A 22095-nucleotide genomic window follows, 5' to 3' on the forward strand; every position below is an offset into this window, starting at 1 on the left:
TACCTGATATCTTGATCTTCTTCACTGTCTTGTTGGTGTTGTTGGTGACATGAACATTGACGCTGATGGGTTCTCCGTGGTAATAGATCTGGGAGGCAGAAGAAGGGAGAAGGGTTGGATGGCAGGACACCAAAGTTCTAGATAAGGGGGAGGGAGAAAAGACCCCACACAGATCTCCTGGGTTTCCCCAAACCTTGGCCATTCTGTTATTTGCTCCAAGTTCATCAGCTACTTCCCACCACTGCTAAGGTGACACCAAAACCACCAAGCACATTAGACTTCAGTTCCTTTGTGAGACCCTTGAAAGATAACTGAATGAGAAGGTGATGTTCCTGGACCCCACTGCTGGCTCAGCCACTAGTAATAATGACAACAATAACACTAATAATAATGCTGGTGATAGTGAAGTGACCTTGGACAGATTACCTAAACCTCGGATTGCCCTCTGAAGAGGTTGGACTAGGTGATGACTCAAGTCCCTGCCGGCCCTCATTGCCTGGGGTTTTAGACACCAGAGGATCTGGAAGAAGCAGTGGGAAGGCGGAGAACGGCTCACAGAGGATCCAGCTCTGAATCTTCATCAAAGGGCCTCAACTCACGCCTTGCCCCAGGCACTTGCCTTCAGCTGCCTCCTCAAGAGGGAGAGCGGGGCCCCACACCTTGAACAGGGATCAGCTTTAGCTCACAGTAGGTTGATACCTACTGGTTTTGATTCGAAGCTTGAGGGGGAGCTTACTGGTGCTTCCTTCAGCAGGGCTGTAGCATGATAGCTCAGGGTCGGTCGGCAGGGTTATGGTGGGAGAGCACGGTGCCCCCTCTGCAGAGCTGGTTGGTCCTCTCACAATACTCAGCCTGAAGCAGGCAGTGGAGAGGGTGGGGGAGACTTCCAGGACCCTTTGAGAGGTTACAATGGCATCCCTCAGGTTCTGACCCCTTCTGCCACTCCTTTAGGCCCCAAGAGCTTCCTCCAAATGCCCTGAAGGGAGGTCTGATTCCCTAAGCCATGTGGTCCTAGGGCTGGTGTCAGAAGCTTCTACCTGAGGGGTCCCCAGAGAGCTGAGATCTGAGTCCAGGCCCTGGTAGAACAACTCCCACCCCTGCCAAGCTGGGCCTCCTACCTCCTTATCCAGGGAGGCCTCTAGGTGCAAGGGCTTGTCCGACATGAGGAACTGCCTGGTGGTCTCAGCTGTGGGCTGGGGGCCAGGCCTCTCCGGGGCATACTGAACCTTCCGGATGACCAGGCGCACTGAATTCCTAATGGAGATAGGTGGGGTAAAAAATGACCAGAGTCACCTGCCTCCATCCCCTTTCCTTGGATCCTTACATCCCTCATCTGCTTAAGAGACTGTCATGGCTCCCCATTGCCTTAGAATCCAGCCCAAACTACAGAGGTCCCACTCCATCCTCCCCAATCCTGTCACCAGCCATCCCCATTTCCTCACTATTACCCCTTATCCTACCTAGTCTATTTAGTCTAGTCTACCCTTACCCTATCTAGTCTCATCTCTGAAGCTTTGCCTGCACTGGGCCCCTGCCTAAAATATCCCCTTCTTGCTTCTGGCCTCAAGGCCCTAGAGCCAGGTCTTCAAGTTCCAGCTAAACACCTCCTCTTCCAGGAAGCATTCCAGACCCACAATCCTGATCTTCTCCTGGTCTGAACTCCCATAACATCAGAGGCTGACCACCCTGTAGTGCCCCTTCATTTGGTTCTGTGTCTTGGTACGAAGCAGGATGGTAGGGAAGGGACTGTGTTTTCACTTCCTGCATTCCTTATGTCACAGCAATAGCAAAAGCTCCTTGAGGATATTAATTTATGTCTGATTTGTTCACTGCTGTATTCTCAGCATCTGTGATAGTGCCTGACATACAACATACCTGACATATATAACAGATGCCTGTTAAATATCTATAAAAATAAAAATAAGCAGAAGGGAAAAGGGCCCCATGAAGAAGTGGGGGCTCTGATAGGTGATAGGGCTCAGTGAGCCGATGTGGACTGAGTAAGGGGGATGCAGGTGAGTGACAAGGATAAAGACTCAGGGGGATGGAGGCCTGGAGATGAGATGGGGCTCAATGAGGTCTCAGGGGCTCCAGGAGGAGATGAAGGCACAAGGATTTGTTGAGTGGATGGGGACTCAGTGAGGCAGTCTCCGTGGTTTGCTGTGTATGCTGGTACCCCCATTTCTCAGATCAGCTGCTTTCATTCTCTGGAACCAGACAGCCTGGGCTAAAGTCCTAGCTTCCTCTTACTATGTAACCTTGAACAAGTTAATCTTTCTGCTTCAGTTTCCTTATCTGTAAAATGTTGGCAATAGCAGGTCCTGCTTCTTAGGGTTGTTGTGAGGGATAAATGAGTTCACACATGTCCAGCACTTTCAACAGTGCCTGGCACCTAATAAGCCCTTGATAAGTGACAGCTACTATATCATTGTTATTAGTAATTCTTTTGTATGGACTTCAATTGTTCCATTGGTGGTGAAGTGAGGGTGGTGGCTCTCAGTGTTGTCTCCTCCTACTTGTTCTGGTCAGGCCCTATCCCACAACCCATAACCCTCCTCCTTTTTCCTGGTCTCAGGCCTTAAGAGGAGAAGGGGGTCAGAGAAGCAGGGGAAAAGTGTCTCCCATCTTCCCACACACATAAGCTGCCCAGGCTGGAGATGCCTGCAATACTGTCTGTAGCCACCAGGTGGCAAACTCAGTCCACTGCCTAGCGAGGTCTAAGAACACTGACTGGGGCGCAGGGTGCATCAGAGTTGGAGATGAGGGCAGCCAAGCCAGAGGGAGGGTGGGGCCTGATCCCAGGAGGGTCAGGCATGAGAGTGGAGCTGGACAGCTTGTCTCAGAAGTCAGGGCCGACTGTTTCTGGCCGCCAGCCTGGGCCTCTCTTTCTGCCAGGGGCCTGATCTCCCCACACTCTCCCCTGGGTGGGTTCACTTTCTTCACTTTCCTCCCCTGTTTAGAAGCCTCCATTCTCACACACACACACACACACACACACACACACACACACACACACACACACACACACACACACACACACACACACCCCTCCTGTTGATCACCGCCCAGGAGGAGAACTGGGAAATGGTGGTCCAGGATGGCCAGGAAACAGCCTGCTCACTGTTTAACCATTTGAACAACTTGAATTTAGTTTTTTGTTGTTGTTTTTTCAATAAGACAAAAAGATATGCAGTCTGGAGGGAATGAGACTAGAGGCAGGGAGATAAGAGAGGAAGCTGGTCAATTGTGTAAAGGGGAAAATGTTGAGGCCTGAGCCAGGGTAGTTGAGGCCACCTCCTCCAGGAAGCCCTCCATGACCTGCCAGACTTGCAGAGTGCCCTTCTCAGAGTTCCCAAGGCTGGAATGTCTGGCGCTCCTCGCACACTTCCAGGTATTGTTACTTATCTCTTCTGCTTTGCCCATCCTGTCTCCCTCCCTCTCCCAGCTGGCAGCCCACACCCAGGGCAGGAAGCAGCAGCCTGCTCACCGCTTGTGGATCTTCTCCTCTAGGTTCTCTGCGCAGAAGGCTTTGACTTCATAGTCCACACCACAAGCCTATGGGGAAGGGGTCACTGAGCACAGGGCCTTGGAGAGGGCAGGGGCCCCACGAAGCACAGCCAGCCCACCTTCTCGTTTTACAAACAAGGATGCTGAATGGGAACACCAAACTCCCGTGGCCTGACCTCGCATTGGTCTAACCACAGAGCCCTCGTGCTCAGTCCCAGCACTGTGCTGCCTCTGCTGCAGCTGCCTCCCCCATCTGCCTCCTGACAGAATTGCTCCCCAACTCCCCCTAACACAGGACATCCCAATCACCCCCAGCTGGGTTCTGTTCTTTGGACTCTGTGCCTCAGTCTGAGTGGCCATCCTCGTCAAGGCAGCAAGCCCAGAAATGACAGCAGCCGCCTCAGCAGCACTATGCTGGGAGCACCTAGTTACTGTGGGCGGACCTTGCACTGGGTGGAACCCTGTAACGTCTCACTCAGTCCTCTCAACAACACAGGGAAGTGCATCCTATTATCTCCATTTTGCAGATGAGGAAATGAGGCTCAGAGATCTGGGGCCTGGGACTGAGCATAGCTCCACCACTCTAGTGGTCTCACGTTGATCTGAGCCTCAGTTTCCCACCTGTGAAACAGCCATGACCGACGTCCATACAAGGTTGCTGGGAGGGGGGGGGTGGCTATGTGAGAGCAGGTTGGTTCTGTTGCAGCCAACACCAGGCCCAGTGAGAGGGACTCAGGAGGGCCTCACTGAATGGGGGAGTGAGGGCTGATTCCGTATCTGCCGCCCTGTCTGAAAGGGATGAATCTGGCCTAGACACAAGGAAGTCTCAACAAGGAAGGTGGGCCTGTGTGTCCAGCACCTCCCAGGGAGAAAGCCAGGGACAGAGCTGGGAACACAGGTGTCCTGGACCCAGAGAGATGCACCCTTTAGGCTGACGCACCTTTCCTGTGTCTTCAGGCCCTGGCTGCAGCGTCACAGAGCATGGGAGGTTCGGAGGGATCTGTTGAGAAGAGGACGGACAGAGAATGAGTCACTTGTCACCTCTGAGCTCTTCCTTTCTCCCAACAACGACCTGGACTCAAGAGGGTCCGAGGAGTAGCCCAGAAGTAAGGGTGACACCCCTGGCAGTGGCCAGAGAAGAGAAACTTACCAGCTGGTGTAAGTGACAGTGCTCCAGGGCTGAGTGAACACTGGGAACCTGGGTGACACTGAGCTGCTGCCCAATTGCCCCCATGTACCCGCCCAGAGGTGGCGCTTCTGGAATGGGGCCCCAGGGGACGGCAGTCCCTGACCTCAAAGGTGAAAGGGTAGGCGTGCTCGCCCAGCTTCTTGATGAGGCGCTCCTGCAGCCGCGTCAGGGGCTTCTTGTCCTCAGGGGCCGGCGGAAAGGACTGCACATTGGCCACAAACAGGTCCTTGCGAAAGGTCAGGCCCAGGACATCCAGGTCCTCCCGGCCGTAGCGGAAGGCGCAGGTCAGTGTCACATAGACTGTGGGGAGTAGGGCTCACTGAGGAGGGGGCTGAGGGAGTGGCAAACAACCCCCCCGGAGAACCAGCTACAGCCACTGAGGGCCACAGGTCTGTCCCAAAGCTCCTGTCAGGGAGGGCTGTTCTATCTCCCCCTGAGGAGGTTGACATTAGTGCTGGGGTACCTGGAAGAGCTGCCCATGCCTGGCCCCAGGGAGGAGGAGGAGAAGGCAAAGGCAGACTGCTGGGTCCCTTCTGTCCTCCACCTCCCACTTGAGCCCAGGGATGTGTGGAGGGGCACAAGACACGGTCCCACAGGGTGGGGGCGGGGGATGAAGTAGGCTGGTGGGCCTAGGGGATGGGCCTGGGGGAGGAGCAGTGCTGGGAGGGCTGAGGGAGGGGAACAGCGCTGGGTGGTATACTGAAGGCATGGGGGCTTGTCCCAACCCAGCCCCTGTCTTCCTGCTAACCTTGGACAATCCTTCCACCTCCCTGGTATCAGTTTTCTCTGCTGTAAAATGAGACACTTACTCCTGCCTGTTAGCATCACCAGTGCTGGCACAGTTACGGTCTACTGATGAGAAAGCGCTCAGGGCATTGGAAGGTTCTCACAAGGTGGGGGTGGGGCAGGGCTGCCCTGGCCAGAGGAGGCAGGGCACCTGCCATGGAGGGGTTTGTTGGGGACTGTCTGGGACAAAGAACCAGAGGAAATGACAGGGAGGGGCAAGAAGATTAGCTGATGTCCTGCCCAGGAGTGGCAAAGGCTGGGGCCCTGGGCTGGAAGTTGGCAACGGAAGAAGGGGAGACCCATTGACCTCCCGGGGGTGGAGCACAGCCTCACCTCTTCTTTCCTTGAGATACTCAGGATCCACCAGGACCACACCATCTGGGAGAAGGACAGAGAGTAAGCAGACCTTCCCAACTTGACCCTGAAACATCCCCAAGGATGTTTCCCTGAGCCCCAAACACCAACCCAAACCCAGCTGTCCATCTGTCCAAAAGCATCATGAGAGAAATGGAAAGGCCAGTACCTGGGGGTGGTACCACCCACTTCTCAGCTTCATCTCCACCACACACCCCACCCCATGTCAGCCTTGCAGACCATGGTGATTGTGCCAGGTTCAGGGTTCAAATCCTGCCTCTCCTACTGCCCAACCAGTGACTCTGGGCAGGTTACTTAACTTCTCGGTTTCTTCATATGTTAACAAGAATAATAACAAAGGTCTGAAACCCCTGGGACAAGGTATACTTTGAAATTTAGAACTTTTGAATTGTAGAAAGATAATACGATGCATCTTCTAAATATTCTGTAATGCCCTCTGCAGGATCTGGGGTAGCGCCCATGATCAAACCCACAAATACCTCTGTAGGGGAACATGAATATTCTCACCAAGAAAGTACCTACATATATATATATATATATATATGTGTGTGTATGTATGTATGTATGTATGTATAAACCTATTGCTGTTGAGTCAATTCCGACTCATAGCAACCCTATAGGAGAGGGTACAACTGCCCCGTAGGGTTTCCAAGGAGCGGCTAGTGGAATTGAACTGCTGACCTTTTGGTTAGCAGCCGTAGCTCTTAACCACTGCACCACCAGGGCTCTCTCTCTGTCTCTCTCTCTCTATATATAAACACAAAACCCAGTTGCCATCGCGTCTACTCAGACTCATGGTTACTATATGTGTGTCAGAATAGAACTGCTCTATAGGGTTTTCAGTGGCTGATATTTCAGAAGCAGATTGCCAGACCTTTTTTCCAAGGCACCTCTGGGTGGACTTGAACCACCATCCTTTCAGTTAGCAACCAAGTGTGTTAACTGTTTGCATCACCCAGGGACTCCATAGCCTCACATCAGTTCAGGTCAAGCTTTGTCACTAAATAAATTTTGTACCAAACTAATGAACAACTTCAGATTTTTGGTGCTTTTTGGATTTGGGATTTGCCAGTCAGAGGTTGCGGTCCTGTAGCACCTACCTCATAAGCTCCTGTTGAGAGTCAATGAGCTAATATGTGTGAAGTGCTTAGAAGGTGCCTGGCACCAGCAAGCAGTGTGGAGAGTATGGGATGTGCCTTAGTGACCTGAGGCTGCCCTTGGGAGCGTAGAAACCCTGAACTAGAAAAACGCATGCCTTCAGCCATGCCCCAGGCTCTGGCAGGACCACCACATAGGTGAAGACAGCCTCCATTTCACAAGCCCCAAGATTTTTCCTTCCATCTCCCATTCCTTCACCTCGGGCCCTCTGCCATCAGGAGGCAGCAGAACAAAGGGGTGTGTGGAGCCATACTGCTCAGGTTTGAATCCAGGCTACTACTTACTGGCTCTGTGACCTGGAACAGGTCATGTAACCTCTCTGTGCCTCACCCTTCTGTCTGTAAACAGAGATAATATAGTAGCTGCTTCCAGAGTCTGGAACATAATGTGGTTCTTGTTAGTTGCTGTGATGGCTAATTTTATGTGTCAGTTTGGCTACGCTACTGAACTGGTTGCTGTTTGGTAATGTAATGTACTATAATGTAATGTAATGACCATTCATGATGGAATCGGATGTAATCAACCGATCAGTTGAAAGCAGAGTTTCTGTGGGGGTGTAGTCTGCCTCCAGCATATAAATGAATGTTCTGGCAGAGCTTGCTCTCTCTAGATCCTGTACTCTTCTTGTCCTTGTCACCTGACCTCAGGTTCCTGGGATGTAAGCCTGCAGAGGTTTCCAGTCTTCCACCTGATCTACAGATTTGTGACTTACCAGCCCCTGCAACTGCGTGAGCCATTTCCTTGAAGTAAATCTCTCTCTCTCTCCATATATATATACGTCTAACTGGCTTTGCTCCCCTAGAGAACCCAACTAAGACAGTTGCTATCCAGTGGCTTCCCACTCATGGTGACCCCATGTGTGCAGAGTAGAACTGCTCCACAGGGTTTTCAATGGCTGTGACCTCTCAGAAGCAGATCATCAGGCCTGTCTTCTGAGGCACCTCTGGGTGGGTTTGAACTGCCAACCTTTTGGTTAGTAGTTGAGCGCTTAACCATTTAGGACACCCAGGGACTCCCGGGTACATAATAAGCTTTACAATCAGTGATGGCTACTGTCATCATCCTCGCCGTCATCATCATCACCATCATCTAGATGTCTTCTCCGTTTCTAACCTCAATCCTTCCTACAATTTCCTCTCCCACCACCCTCAGGTGAACAGGAAAGTAGCTGCTCAGTAAAGGTTTGCTGAATGAAGCAGAAAGCCACTCACATCCCATTCTCGGTACTGGGCCCCTCTGGAGACCTGAGGGCCACTCCTGGGCATGTTGAAGGGGCCAGGCCAGCCCTGCGTCCCCACCCCTTTCTCCCTCCCCTGCGGGGACTCACCCACGGGGTCCACGAGGTCAATGTGGTCCACAAAGTCCCGCTTTCCCAGATAGACGGTGAGCTGGGGAGGAGAGGCACAGGGGATGTTAGCACCTATAAGCCTGGGAGAGACAGCCCTGAAAAGGCGCAGGCCCTGCCCTAAAGGAAACCCCATGAGCTGTCCCTAAAACTCCTAGACCCCCAGCCCTAACTCTTATCTGAGTCCTGACCCAGCCCTAATATTAAGAATAACAAACCATTGTAAAATTTTAAAAGCACCTGTTCATCACAAAACCCTATGAAGGAGTTGTTATTGTTCCCATTTTACAGATCAGACACTGAGGCTTGGGGAGCTGAAGGACAGGCCCTTCACGCTGAGCACCACTGAGGGTGAAGTAGCAGCAGCAAAGAAGTCAGCTGAGCGGGAATGCTTAGAGTTGCTCAGAGACAGACCAGGCCCAAGGCACTGAGAACTCTGGGTGTTCTGAACACTGGGTTCTGTGCTGAGCAATTCCTTGTCCCTCATGTAGTCTGGCAGGGACCCACTTATATGAGAAGGTCCTGAAGACTTGCTTCCTGAGGCAGTGAGGAATCAGAGAGTCAGTACCCCACTTAGCAACAGCGCCCCTGCCGTCTGTTCTTCACACTGCAGGCAGAGGGAGCTTCAAAATCTGAGTCAGATCATGTCACTCCTTTGCTCAAACCCTCCCAGCTTGCGCAGAGGAAAAGCCTCACCTCCTTTCCCTCCTGGCATCACTTCCTCCTACTCTCCCTCCCTCCTTCCAGCCACATTCATGACTCTACCCCTATCATATTTCTCAAGTCCGTCATGCCTCTCCATCCCCCCAGCCACTCTTGCCTGGACTACCGCACCAGCCCCCCTCCACGGTCTGCTGCTGCAGCCTCACCCACACTGGACCAGTCTCCCCTCCCAGCAGACTGGTCATCCTTGAAAATGCAAATCTAATCATGCTGCTCCCCTCTGAAAACTCTTTAATGGTTCCTCAGTGCCCAGAGGTAAGGATGACAAATGGGTTTCATTCCAAGTGCCAACCCTGAAGGATTGGTAAGGGTTGCCTGGAGCCCTGGGTTGAGAAGGAAGCTAAGATGGAATCTGGCTTGGCAGGAAAGCATGACGTGACTGATAGGTGATGTCTTTTGTGGGCACAGAAGTATGATGTGGAAGCATACATCGTGCTATTTGTCAACCCAGGTCAGGAGTCCAAGCCCCTAAGCCCGGCCACGAGAGTCCCCATGATCCAGCTCTGCAACCTCCCTAGCTCAGCTCCCGCTACTCTCTGCCTCCCTCTTTGCACTCTGAGACTGAACTGCCTGTAAGTCTCTCGCACTCCCTGTGGTTTTGGGTTCATGCCTTGTTGTTGTTGGGTGTCATCAGGTCAATTCAGACTCATAGTGACTCCGTGTAACAGAGTAGAACTGCGCCATAGGGTTTTCTTGGCTGTAATCTTTATGGAAGCAGGTTGCCAGGTCTTTCTACCACAGAGCCGCTAGGTGGGTTCAAACCAGCAACCTTTTGGTTAGCATCCAAGTACTTAACCATTGCACCACCAGGCCTCCTTAATACCCTTTTTCAGCCTGCCTTGCCTGGAAATGCTGTCCCTGACCACCAGGCTGGGGCAGTGCCTTCCTTTTGCTCACGCAGCCCCTGACACCCCTTTATCTCACACTTGCCACTTTATATTGAAATGATCCATGTATGTGTCTGTCCCCCACTTGGCTGTGAGTGGCAAGGGCAGCACCTTATTTATCTCAGTACACCCTACCCCAGTCCCCACTGGGCTTGGCCCAGACCTGGCATGGAATGATGTCAGTAATATCTATTTGTTCAACTGAGAAGAAAGCAGGGAGGAGCCTGAGGCCTGTGAAAAGAAAGAAAGAGGGGCAGACACTGGGAGCTGCCCTGGATAACTAGTGCCCCAGGGTTCAGTACGAGAGGCTCACAGGGTGGCTCACACCACGGAAATGGGTTCCCCTGAGGCCCTCAGCTTATACTGGATTTACCGCACTCACACTGAAGTCTCTCTATGAGAACAGAACAGATCAGGTGGTCTCCCCCTACACCACAGCAGGGCCTCCCTGAGGTCAAGGGCAGTTGTACCTCCCCCTCAGACAGAAAGTTTCCTGAGACAGCTCTCTCCCTCCTCTGACTGAGGGCTCCTAAGACCAGGACTACATCTCCCCCTCAGACTGGGAGCAGTGCCTCCTCCTTCCCACGGAGGTGGTCAGTAGAGATGCCATTTCCTCAGTTTTTCCAAGAGAGGACACAAGAGTGTGGGGTCAGGGAGGGGCTGGGGTGCGGCTCTTCCACACTCACCTTTCCATTTGGGCTCGCCTTCTTGAACACTCTGGAGAGAAAGGGAGAGAGGGAAGGCCAGGGTTAGCATATCCTGCCCAGGGAGAAGGCTCCTGCAGGCCACCCTGAGGCAGGACAGAGGACAAGGGGCTACAGGGCTCAGCCTGGAGCAACTCACAGGCACTATCAGGCAGAATCAGATTTTACTACCTCCACCTCCACCACTACTGGCCTGGGCACCTTAACCGCTCTCCTGGGCTATGGCAACAGCGCCCCTGCCGTCTGTTCTTCACACTGCAGGCAGAGGGAGCTTCAAAATCTGAGTCAGATCATGTCACTCCTTTGCTCAAACCCTCCCAGCTTGCGCAGAGGAAAAGCCTCACCTCCTTTACCTCCTGGCATCACTTCCTACTACTCTCCCTCACTCCTTCCAGCCACATCTGCCGCTTTGTTGTTCCTCAAACACACCAGGGTGGTTCCTGCCTCGGGGCCTTTGCCCTAGGAATTCCCTCAGCCTGGGATGCTCTTCCCCAGATATCTGCTTGCTCGATCCCATCCCTTCTTTGAGACTACAACCTGTACCCCAGCCAGTGCTCACAATCCCTTTCTCTTGCTGGATTTTTTCTTTTTTCCGTAGCACTCATCACTTTCTAACCTGCTACATCATTTACTTGCTCGTGGTGTTTCTTGCCTGTCTACTCTGCTAGCGTGTCAGCTCCATGCGGGAGAGACCTTGCCTCTCTTGCTCGCTGATGTATCCCAGGCACCTAGGGCAGCACACCTAGCAGGTGTTTGACAAATATTTGTTCACGAATGGCAGGAAGCAAGCACTCAGTAAGTATTAGTTGAATGACTGAATGAACGAATTAGTGAAGGAATCCACTGCCTTACTTGACTGAGAAACTGAAGTCCAGGAAAGGGAGGGGATATGGCTCGGTCAGATAGCAGAGCAGGGAACACAGAGGCAGGCAGAGACAAGTCCCCGACTCCCGCAAAGTCCTCACTGTGCCTTCTAGCGCACACTGCCCCTTCCAACAGCTCCTCCTTTCTCTCTCTCCAGATGGGTCTGGGGGCTGGGGACCCCTCGCCTATCTCTGATCACTTAGTCCTGAGTTTCTCAGAGTAACTATTGGGAGGGAGAGAAGAAAAGGGGAAGATAGAAACAGAGACCCAGAAAGGAGAGAAGATCCTGGAGAAGAGAGGGGAGAGAGGAAGACGGGAGGATTGGGATGGAGGCCCTGGGGTGTGAAATAAAAGACAGAAACAAGGAGAGGGAGAGAGAAACAGCCACAGAGACGGTCAGAGCAGGACAGAGAGATGGAGCAGCGCCCACACAAGGCTGAGAGAGACCCATGGCACCCAGACTTTCCCCAGGAGCAAGAGGTCAGTAGGCATCCAGGTGGACAAGGCAGGATGAGGCCCACCAACATGGGTGGGACAGGCCACTCTTCTGAGAAGGGGAGGAGGGTGGTGGCTCTGCAACATCTCCCCAGCCCCTGCACTGTCCACTTCTATCTCTTACTTCCAGGGCCCCAAGGGACCACTGATAGGCCTGAGCTTCGCTTGCAAAGAAGGGCCTGACACATCCCTCCCCCACCTCCCCTAGGAGCCCTGGGTTCTTCTCATAAATATTTATCAGTGTTTGGAGTGTGAAGATGCCACAGTCAGCTGGGGTGTGATAATTGCTAAAGTGAGAAAAAATACAGATCACATGGTTTGAACCAGCTGGGGCTGGACCCACAGAGGAGACGGTAGAAGTGGCACAGGCCACAGAGACCCCCAGCTATTTCCAGAAGCTACAGTCCTTCCCCTCGCCCCCCCAGGAGCCCCGGGTCTGAGGAAAATGAGAGAGCAGACCCGCTGGGATGCCCATGGGCATGTCTGAGGCCACAAATAACCTAGTCATGGAAACTCATTCCAGGGACTCCTGAGAGGGGCACTAGCCACAGGAGGGGCTGAGGGGCTAGGCTGGGAGGAGCAATAATCAAGAAGGGAGAAAGGAAGAAAGAACTAGCATTGTGTTATTCTCACAATAGCATTGTGAGGTGGGTATTATAAACCCCATTTTATTGATAATTAACTCAAGGCTCAAAGAGAGGCAGTGATTTGCCCATGAAGACACAGCAAGCAAGGGGCCAAGTCAGGCAGCAGACCCAATTCTGTCTGCCTGCCTCCAGAAGCTGTGTTTTCCATCCAACTCCACTGCCTTCCTAAAGGTGTTTTTATCAACATCAAGGGTAACGAAAATGAGGACAGGAGAGAGGAAGAGAGGAAGAGGAGATGAAAGGCAGAGTGAGGGAGATGAGAAGGAACATGAGGGGGACAGGGGCAGGAAGCATGGCCAGCGGTGGGGTTTGGCCTGCCCCTCACTCAACCAGCACCTGGGATCACCTCCTTCAGGAAGCTGAGGATGCTGATAGATTGCTCAAACAACAACAGCAGCCGCTGCATTCCCTGAGAGCATGTTATGCCCTAGTCACGTCTCTGTATATTTCCCAGAGCACTTTGATCCTTTCAACAATCCCACTTCAGAGATGAGGAAACTGAGGCTCAGAGAAGCAAACTGGGGTCTGCCTATCTCCAGAACTCACGTCCTTTCCCCTTTGTCACACAGCCGAGCCCCTCCCTGAAACAACTCTTCTGGCTTCCCCAATCCCAGCGCTGTCAGAAAAAAGGCCCCTGTGGGGGTGTTTCCAGTTTACAGGGACCTCGCATGGGCAGCACCACACAGATGGCCCCTGCGGCTTCTGCCTACCCACTTTGAAGAGCAAGAACAAACGCGCAAGACCGTGGTCAAACCCAAACTTCCCAGTTGTAGGGAGGGCTAGGTTTGACTTCTTCCCCTAATCCCATCTGTGCCTCACAAGCCTGATCTGCAGAGCCAAGGCTGGGTCCCCACAAAAGAAATAGCAGCGCTGTTCTAGCTCATTAAGGCTCACTGGCGACAAGGAAACCCATCCAGGCTAGCTCAAGAAAAGGGGTGTGGGTACTGTAAGGAGGCAAAAATCTCACGGAAAGGATGCGCAGGCAGGATGCACAGGGGCTGGAGCCAGGAATGGGGAAGCCATCAGATTCTTAGGCAGTTGCTCTTTCTCTCCACCTCTCCCTCTGGGGCTGCATGTTCTCCCGGCTGTGCTGCTCTCTGTGCAGCTGCTCCATTCTCTCTCTGTGGACCAGCTCTCTCTGCTTACTCAGGGCTTTTCTGCTCCTCCATCCTTCCAGCTTGCATGTGGCTCTCACTCCAACCCTGTTTCTACTCTGCCTCTCACTTAGCTTCCCACCGCTAACTGGCTGAATGGCCCGATTCCAAATTGCCAGGAGAGGAGTTTGATTGGACAGCTTTGGTCAGGTGTCCCACTCCTGGGCCAATCAGTGTTTAGGGTGTGTCATGTGGTCCATGAGGCATGGGCAGAAGAGGGTCTCTAAAGCAGTGTTTTTCAAACCAGGGTCACAACCCATTAATTATCAATGAAATCAACTTAAAGGATTGCAGCCCGCACTTTTTTTTTCATGGAATGGAATAGAATGGAGCCCTGGTGGTGCAGTGGTTAAGCGTTTGTCTGCTTATCAAAAGGTTGGCAGTTTGAATCCTCCAGCCACTCCTTGAAAACCCTGTGGGGCAGCTCTACTCTATCCTATAGGGTCGCTACGAGTCAGAATCGACGGCAATGGGTTTTGTTTCAGAATAGAATAAAAAATATAAGTGTGCATTCCAGGTAGCAAGGGTATATTAGATATTATTATATTCACCACTATGCAGTTTTCCTTTAAGCTGGGAATATGGGAGGATCAAACTTCTCCAGTTCTGTGAAGTTTTGCATGCCCATGTGGCTTGTTCTGGCCGATTAAATATAAGCAGAAGTGTCACTTCCACACAGAAACGTTTAAGGGCTACTGCAAATTCTCCATGTCCTCCGTATTAGCTTTCTATGGCTGCTAGAACAAAGTGCCACAAACTTAGTGACTTTACAGATTTATTATTTGGGGTGGAGAGGGAGTCAGCAGGCAAAGTCAGGGTGAGACCAGCCATGAGGTCATGGCTTACGGCAGGAGGCCTGGTCCTCCAGTAGCTGGGGGGCCAGACTGAATATCCTGGCTCAGCCCAGGTTGGAGCTCAGGCCAGGGTCAGGACTAGATAAAAAATTGGGATTTCAGCCTGGGGTTAGGGCAACTGGATATCTACATAGAAAAGAATGAAGTTGGACCCCTACCTCACACCATATACAAAAAGTAACTCAAAATGGATCAAAGACCTAAATGTAAGAGCCAAAAGTATAAAACTCTTAGAAAAAAAACATAGATGTCAATCTGCATGACCTTGAATTAGGTAATGGCTTCTTAGATATGACACCAAAGCACAAGCAACCAAAGAAAAAATAGAGAAATTGGACTTTGTCAAAATTAAAAACTTTTGTGCTTCAAAGGTTACTAACAAGGAAGTAAAAACACAACTTACAGAATGGAGAAAATATTTTCAAATCGTGTATCTGTTAAGAGTCTACTATCCAGAATAAATAAAGAACTATTACAACTCAACAACAAAAAGACAAAAAACAAAACAAAAAAACTGTCAATTAAAAAATGGGCAAAGGATTTGAATAAACATTTCTCCAAAGAAAATATCCAAATGGCCAATAAGCACTTGAAAAGATGTGCAACATCATTAGTCATTAAGGAAATGCAAATCAAAACCACAATGAGATACCATTCACACCCACTAGAGATGGCTATTATCAAAAACAAAGACAGTAATGTGTTGGCAAGGATGTGGAGAAATTAGAACTCTCATTATTGCTAATAGAAATGTAAAATGGTTTAGCTGCTTTGGAAAACAGGTCGGCATTTCCTCAAAAAGTTAAGCATAGAGTTACCGTAAACCAAAAAATCCAATGCCATCGGGGCAATTCCGACTCATAGCAACCCAATAGGACAGAGTAGAACTGCCCCATAAGGTTTCCAAGAAGCAGCTGGTGGTTTCGAACTGCTGACCTTTTGGTTAGCGGCCGAATGCTTAACCACTGCACCACCAGGGCCCCATATGAGCCAGCAATTGGTGTCTAGCCAAGAGAACTGAAAACACACACCCACACAAACACTTTTGCACTAATGCTCACAGTGGCATTATTCCGAAGTCACCTCCCCCCTAAAAAACAACCCAAACGTCCATCAACCGATGAATGTATTTTTAAAAAATGATATATCCATACAATGGAATATTATTCAGCCATAAAAAGAAATGAATACTGATTGATGCTGTAACATGGATGAACCTTGAAAACATTATGCTAAGTGAAAGAAGCCAGACATAAAAGGCCACATATTGTAAGATTCTATTTATATAAAATGCCCAGAATAGGCAAATTCCTAGAAACAGAAAGCAGATTTGTTGCCAGGAGCTGGGGGAAGAGGGAGCTGGAGAGTGACTGCTAATGGGTATGGAGTTTCTTTTTGGGGTGATAAAAATGTTCTGAAATTAGATAGTGGTGATGTTGCACAACTTTGTGAATATAGTAAAATCCATTGAATTGTATACCTTAAAAGGGTGAATTTTATTGTATGAGTATAAAATTATATCTCAGTTTTAAAAAGTAAAATGACTTAAAAAAGAATGCATGAATGAAAGGAAAGGTGCCTAAATATTAACAGAGGTTGACAATGACTTCCGCCTCTCATTTCTTTATACCTCTTATTTTTCCATGCTGTACAAGGAGCATGAATTATTTTATAAAGATGCTGGCCCTTCCCAAACAGGATATGTCTCAAGTCTTTGGTGAAAAGAGAGTCTAGAAAAACAAAATACACTGAAGTAGAGACACTTTGCATCTTAAGGCTCTGCGTCCTTTGATGTAAGAATCTCTGGTTCTGTGATCGTACCATTCTGAGTCCACACCTCTGTGATTCCTCATATTCCTCTCCAGGCCTATTATGTCAGCTGTTGTAATTATTGTGCTGAATCTTATGCTCAGCTGGCTCCAGGAAGCTTTCCCTGACTGCCCCACAAGTCCAGGGGTTTGGTGCCACCCCAAATCCCATACCCAGTGTGTCCCCTATCATAGATCTTCCTACACTTTTTTAATGGTCTGTTTACTATCCCTCTGCTTCACTAGTGTAACTTAAATAAGGGTAGAGATCTCATTTGCATAGCATGGCACCCACGACACAGTAGGTGCTCAATAAATAAATACAGGTTGCATGTCGTTAATGAATAGCCAAGGAGAGTGTTATAGATTGAATCATGTCCCCAAAAAATATGTGTTGTAAATTCTAACCTCTATCCCTGTAGTTGCACCCTCGTGGCAAGTGGCTAAGTGTTTATTACCTTTTCAATCTCTTGTTGTGGGTCTGTTCAGATTTTCAACATCACTTGGTGTTAGTTTGGGTAGGTAGTGTGTTTCTAGAAATTTATCCATTTCCTCTAGGTTTTCAAATTTATTGGGGTAGAGTTTTTCATAATACTCTGTTATGATCCTTTTTATTTCAGTTGGGTCTGTTGTAATGTCCCCCATTTCATTTCTTATTTGGTTTATTTGCATCCTCTCCTGTTTTTCTCTTGTCAGTTTGGCCAGTGGTTTGTCGATTGTGTTGATCCTTTCAAAGAACCAACTTTTGGTTTTGTTGATTCTTTCTATTGTTTTTCTATTCTCTATTTCATTTATTTCTGCTCTGATCTTTATTATTTCCTTTCTTCTGGTGGCTGTGGGCTTTTTTTTTTTCTTTTTTGCTGTTCTCTTTCTATTTGTTCAAGTTGTGTAGTTTATGTTTTGATTTTGTCTCTTTCTTCTTTTTTGAAGTGTGCATCTATTGCTATAAATTGTCCTCTGAGGACTGCCTTTGCTGTGTCCCAAAGGATTTCGTATGTTGTGTTTTCATTCTCATTTGATTCTAGGAATTTTTTATTCCATCTCTGATTTCTTCTATTACCCAGTGGTTTATAAGCAGGGTGTTATTCAGTTTCCACGTAATTGATTTTTTTTTCCTTGCTCTTCCTGTTGTTAATTTCTATATTGATGCCTTTGTGGTCAGAGAAGATACTTTGTATTATCTCAGTGTTTTGGATTTTGTTGAGGATTGTTCTGTGACCTAAAATGTGGTCTATTCTGGAGAAAGTTCCATGTGCGTTGGAAAAGAATGTATACTTTGCAGCTGTTGGGTGCAGTGTTCTATATATGTCTATGAGGTCAAGTTGGCTGACTGTGACAGTAGCTAAGTGTTTAGATGCTAACCAAAAAGCCAGCAGTTCAAATCCACCAGCCGCTCCCTGGAAACCTTATGGAGCAGTTCTGCTCTGCCCTATAGGGTCCCTGTGAGTCGGAGTCAACTCGACGGCAATGGGTTTGGTGGTTTTTTTGTTTTTGTTTTTGTTTTTTTTTGATGCCTGTAGTTATAATCCCATTTGGGAATGGGTTGTCTTTGTTATGTTAATGAGACAGCATTAATGTAAAGTATGTCTTAAATCAATCTCTTTGGAGATATAAAAGAGATTAGACAAGCAAGCAAGAGAAGCAGACTTGGGGTAAGATAGATGCCAAGACACAGAGATCTCCAAGGAACCAGGAAGCAGAAATTAAAGAGACAAATACCTTCTTTCAGAGCTGACAGAGAGAGAAAGCCTTCCCCTCAAGCCAGTACTCTGAATTTGGACTTCTAGTTCCTAAACTGGGAGAAAATAAATTTCTGTTTGTTAAAGCTATCCATTTGTGGTATTTCTGTTATAGCAACACTAGCTAACTAAGACAGAATTAACCAAGAGTGAGGAAAGATAGTGGTGATGATCCTTTTTTCTGGGTAACTGGGCTCCAGAGACTTATTCTTCTATCTAAACTTCCCTATCAAGATCAATGGGCATAGAGATTAGAAAATGCTTCGTAGGAGCAGTGTTCCAGACACTTCAGGCCAAGCCAGGAGAATAACTGATGCACCCAATCCTGGCCTCTTCTTAGCTTTAACCAATAGCTACCCCATTTATTCATTCACTTACCCACCAAACCAGTGCCAGGCACTGGAGGCACTAAGATGAATAATCCATGGTCTCTGATGACCAAAAGACCATGATACAGCTAAGTTAGAAAAACCTACTAAGAACAATGGCCACCGTGCATTACACTCTCCCTGTGGGCCAGGCACTGTGCTGAGCACTGAGTCATTATATTATTCCATTGAAATAGTTTCATTTTTCAGGGTAGAAACCTGAGACTCAGAGACCCTAAATAACTTACCCAAAGTCACACAGCCAGTATAAGAAAGCTTACACAGGAGAGAAACCCCATGAATGGGCCATCTGTGAGAAATCATTCAGACAAAACATGTCTTACTCAATGTCTGAAAACGAATACTGGAGAGACTACCCATGAACGCAGAGCCACCATCCATGAATCGAGAGAGCACTGGTAACAATTCATTCCTTTGTGTGCATTGGGAAATTCATGTTGGAGAAAAATGTTATGAATGCAGTGAATGTGGGAAGACCTTCAGATAGTTACTCAATCTTCAGTCAACATCAGAAAACTCATCCGGGAGAGAAACCAGGTGCCAGTTACTGCTCTAAGTGTGTCACAAATACTAGCTCATTTATTCCTCCAACAATCCCATATGCAGGTACAACTATCATCCTCATTTCACAGATGAGGGAAACTGAAGCACCGAGAGGTTAAAATTTGCCCAAAGTCACACAGCTAGGAAGGGACAGAGCTAGATATTGGAACGCAGACAGTCTGGCTCCGGAAACCATGCTTTTAACCACTCAGAACACTGCCCGTAAGAGGTGGGGGTGTGTAGTTCTAACCGGAGAGTCAGGAAAGGCTACAAAGAGCAGGTAGCTAAACAGGGGGGCCTTGAAGAACACACAGAAGTGTCAAAAAGGCGTCAATATTGCAGGCAGTCACCTGGGGAGGGTACCTAAGTTCACTGGTGCTTGGTGGATGGCAGGTGTGACTGCAGTGTTTCCCAAGTGCCTGGGGGGAGCACCAGGAGAGGGGGCTGGACCAGAGAATGGCCCACTGACTCCCCGCACAGTTTGAGTGCCTCTAGATGCCGGGCCTTAGGCTAGGTGCTGGAGCCCTGGTGGCACAGTGGTTGAGTTCGGCTGCTAACCAAAATGTTAGCAGTTTGAGTCCACCAGCTGCTCCCTGGAAACCCTATGGGGCAGTTCTGCTCTGTCCTATAGGATCATTGTGAGTCGGAATTGACTCAACAGCAACGGGTTTGGTTTTTTTTTGGGGGGGGGGGGGGGGCCTGCCTAGGTGCTTAGAGGAGGCTGTGACGGGCCTTGAATGCCAGGCTAAGGAACTTGGACCATATCCTCAAGGCAATAGAAACCCATAGGCATTTGAGGGAAGGAGAAATGACTGGCCAGGACACTGTTTAGGACACAGAGATGCCCCCAACCCCGTAACTTCCCCCCAGTTCTGCCCCTGATGCAATGGATTACCCAATAAGCAAGATATGCACCGGCTTAATTGTGTTTACTTACTAATCTGTAGTGCACAATTTCACATGGGTTTCACCACAAAGATGTGCATACCGTGCTTACTGGTTAAGCTGCCCCTGCCCTGATGACAGTCATGGCTTGGCTGGGTGGGGTGGGGGACCATGGAGGGGGCATTCACTCTCAGGTACAGCCGCCCTACATTCTGACCCACTTTCCTAGGTGTGAGAACAGCCATCAGGGAGCAGGGAGGCGTGAGGAGCAGGTGGCTATGGCAGCAAAGAGGTTTCTGGGCCCTTATCACATTCTCCCTGGTAGCAGAGTTATTTGTGTACAGGCTTGTCTGCTCTGCCAGAATTTAACAGCCCTCCCTGTGTCAGAACAACGCCTGCCTGTTTACCCACCATTAGTGCACCTGGCTCTCAGGGCAGCCCAGGGGGAGGAAAGGAGGCAGGAAGACAGGAAATGTCAGTCCCATTTCACAGATTGGGGATCGTGGGGCAATTTCCTTCACTTCCCTGACGGAGAAATCAGAGCCCAAGGGAGAGAAGAGTCTTGCTCCAGAGCCAGGAAATTCAGGCTCAGAGAGAGCAGCTGGTGTGCCCAGAGTCACACAGCTCTGCTGTCACCTCCCGTCGCATCCCTGCTCAAAATCCTGCCATGGCTCCCTTGGGCCTGGGCACTGCTTCCCAGGCATAGGGTGGTGTCTGGCAGTCCTGAGGGGTAAGGGGTGGTGGCTCAGGGGGGTCTGGTGTTGTTGGGCTCTTCAGCCCTGGGCTTCCCATAGGCTTCTAATCGAACAGCGATTCCTCAAGCCTCCTGCCCACGTTTACATCTTCATTTTTCTGGCCATGATCCATATTTGTGAAGATTTTCAGGGGGTGAAGAGTGAGGAAGAAGAATAGCCACCAGGAGGCCATGAGCACGGGGGAAGTTTTCTTAAAGGAGCTTGGCCCATTTTCTGGTAACCTGCGAAGAAGAGATCTGAAAACCAAAGGCTAATAAAAATTTCACCCAGCGGGCTGGCAGCTGGATCCCAAAGAGCCCACAGACAGCACCTGAACGCTCTTGAGAGCCTTCCAAAGGGAGGAGAGGCAGGAAGGGAGGGCTGTTGAGGGAGGAAAGAGCACAGACACTGGAGCAAGCAGCCACTGCCAGAGTCCTGTGTGACCTTGGTGAGTTTCCTATCCTCTCTGAGGCTCAGTTTCCCTACTCTGGAAAATGGGGGTGCTATCAACCCCACACCCTGAGAGCGCATATAAACATGTGGTACCTAGTAGGGAATCAATAAAAGGAAGCTGATGCTGTTGAGGAGCCCTGGTGGCACAGTGATTAACAGCTCAGCTGCTAACCAAAAAGTTGGCAATTCAAATCCACCAGCTGCTCCTTGGAAACCCTGTGGGGCAGTTCTACTCTGTCCTTTAGGTATGAGTCAGAGTCGGCTGGATAGCAACGGGTTGTTTGTCCTTTGGTTGATGCTGTTGATATTACAATTAGTGTTATTGTCATTACCATGGTCAATGCTCTGCTCCTCCCCTCACCTTGGGCCCAGGGGAGAGTTTTTGCCCAAATGGCCTCTGAAGAGAAGGCCTTGGGGGTTGGAGGAGATGTTAGGCCCTCCACCCCCCATGGAGACAGGGAAGTATTTGTGTCTGTCTCCCTCCCTGTCTCAAGTGGAAAACAACAGTTTATGAAGTTCTTCCCATTTTAGACCTCCACATTCTGGAAACCTCCAAAGACACGTCCTGCTCTTCTCTCTTTCTGTATTACCCTTCCCATCAGTCCTCCCAACTGCAATCCTTCTCATCCGTCACACACTTCATGATGTCACCTCATCCAAGGAGCCTTCCCTGACTGCTCAGCTTAAAGTGCTTTTGCCCTGATTCCTCTGAATTCCCATGGGGCCTTGCTTGTTCCACTCGCCCTCCCTTCCTTCTTTCCTTCATTCCTTCCTTCTCCTCTGCCTTCCTCTCTTCTTCGTTTTCTTCTTCCGTCCCTTCCTCCCTGCCTCCTTTCCTTCTTCCTTCCTCCCTCTC

The 22095-nt window shown here is 49.6% G+C and overlaps 1 protein-coding gene across 1 annotated transcript in view; it reads right to left on the reverse strand.

Annotated features, from left to right (window-relative positions):
- The window catches only part of ARRB1 (arrestin beta 1), an 80616-nt gene that overhangs the window by 11136 nt on the left and 47385 nt on the right, over positions 1–22095 (reverse strand). Inside the window, exons 2-9 of the mRNA XM_023736498.1 lie at positions 10657–10687; positions 8343–8403; positions 5816–5860; positions 4733–4996; positions 4448–4509; positions 3488–3555; positions 1119–1254; positions 4–88 (exon numbers count right to left, since the gene is read on the reverse strand). Of these exons, the coding sequence (XP_023592266.1) occupies positions 4–88; positions 1119–1254; positions 3488–3555; positions 4448–4509; positions 4733–4996; positions 5816–5860; positions 8343–8403; positions 10657–10687 (752 nt within the window). The remainder of the gene's footprint in view (positions 1–3; positions 89–1118; positions 1255–3487; positions 3556–4447; positions 4510–4732; positions 4997–5815; positions 5861–8342; positions 8404–10656; positions 10688–22095) is intronic.

Source organism: Trichechus manatus, unplaced genomic scaffold, assembly GCF_000243295.1.
Source record: "Trichechus manatus latirostris isolate Lorelei unplaced genomic scaffold, TriManLat1.0 scaffold00088, whole genome shotgun sequence".
In the NCBI taxonomy this organism is placed as follows: Eukaryota; Metazoa; Chordata; class Mammalia; order Sirenia; family Trichechidae; genus Trichechus; species Trichechus manatus.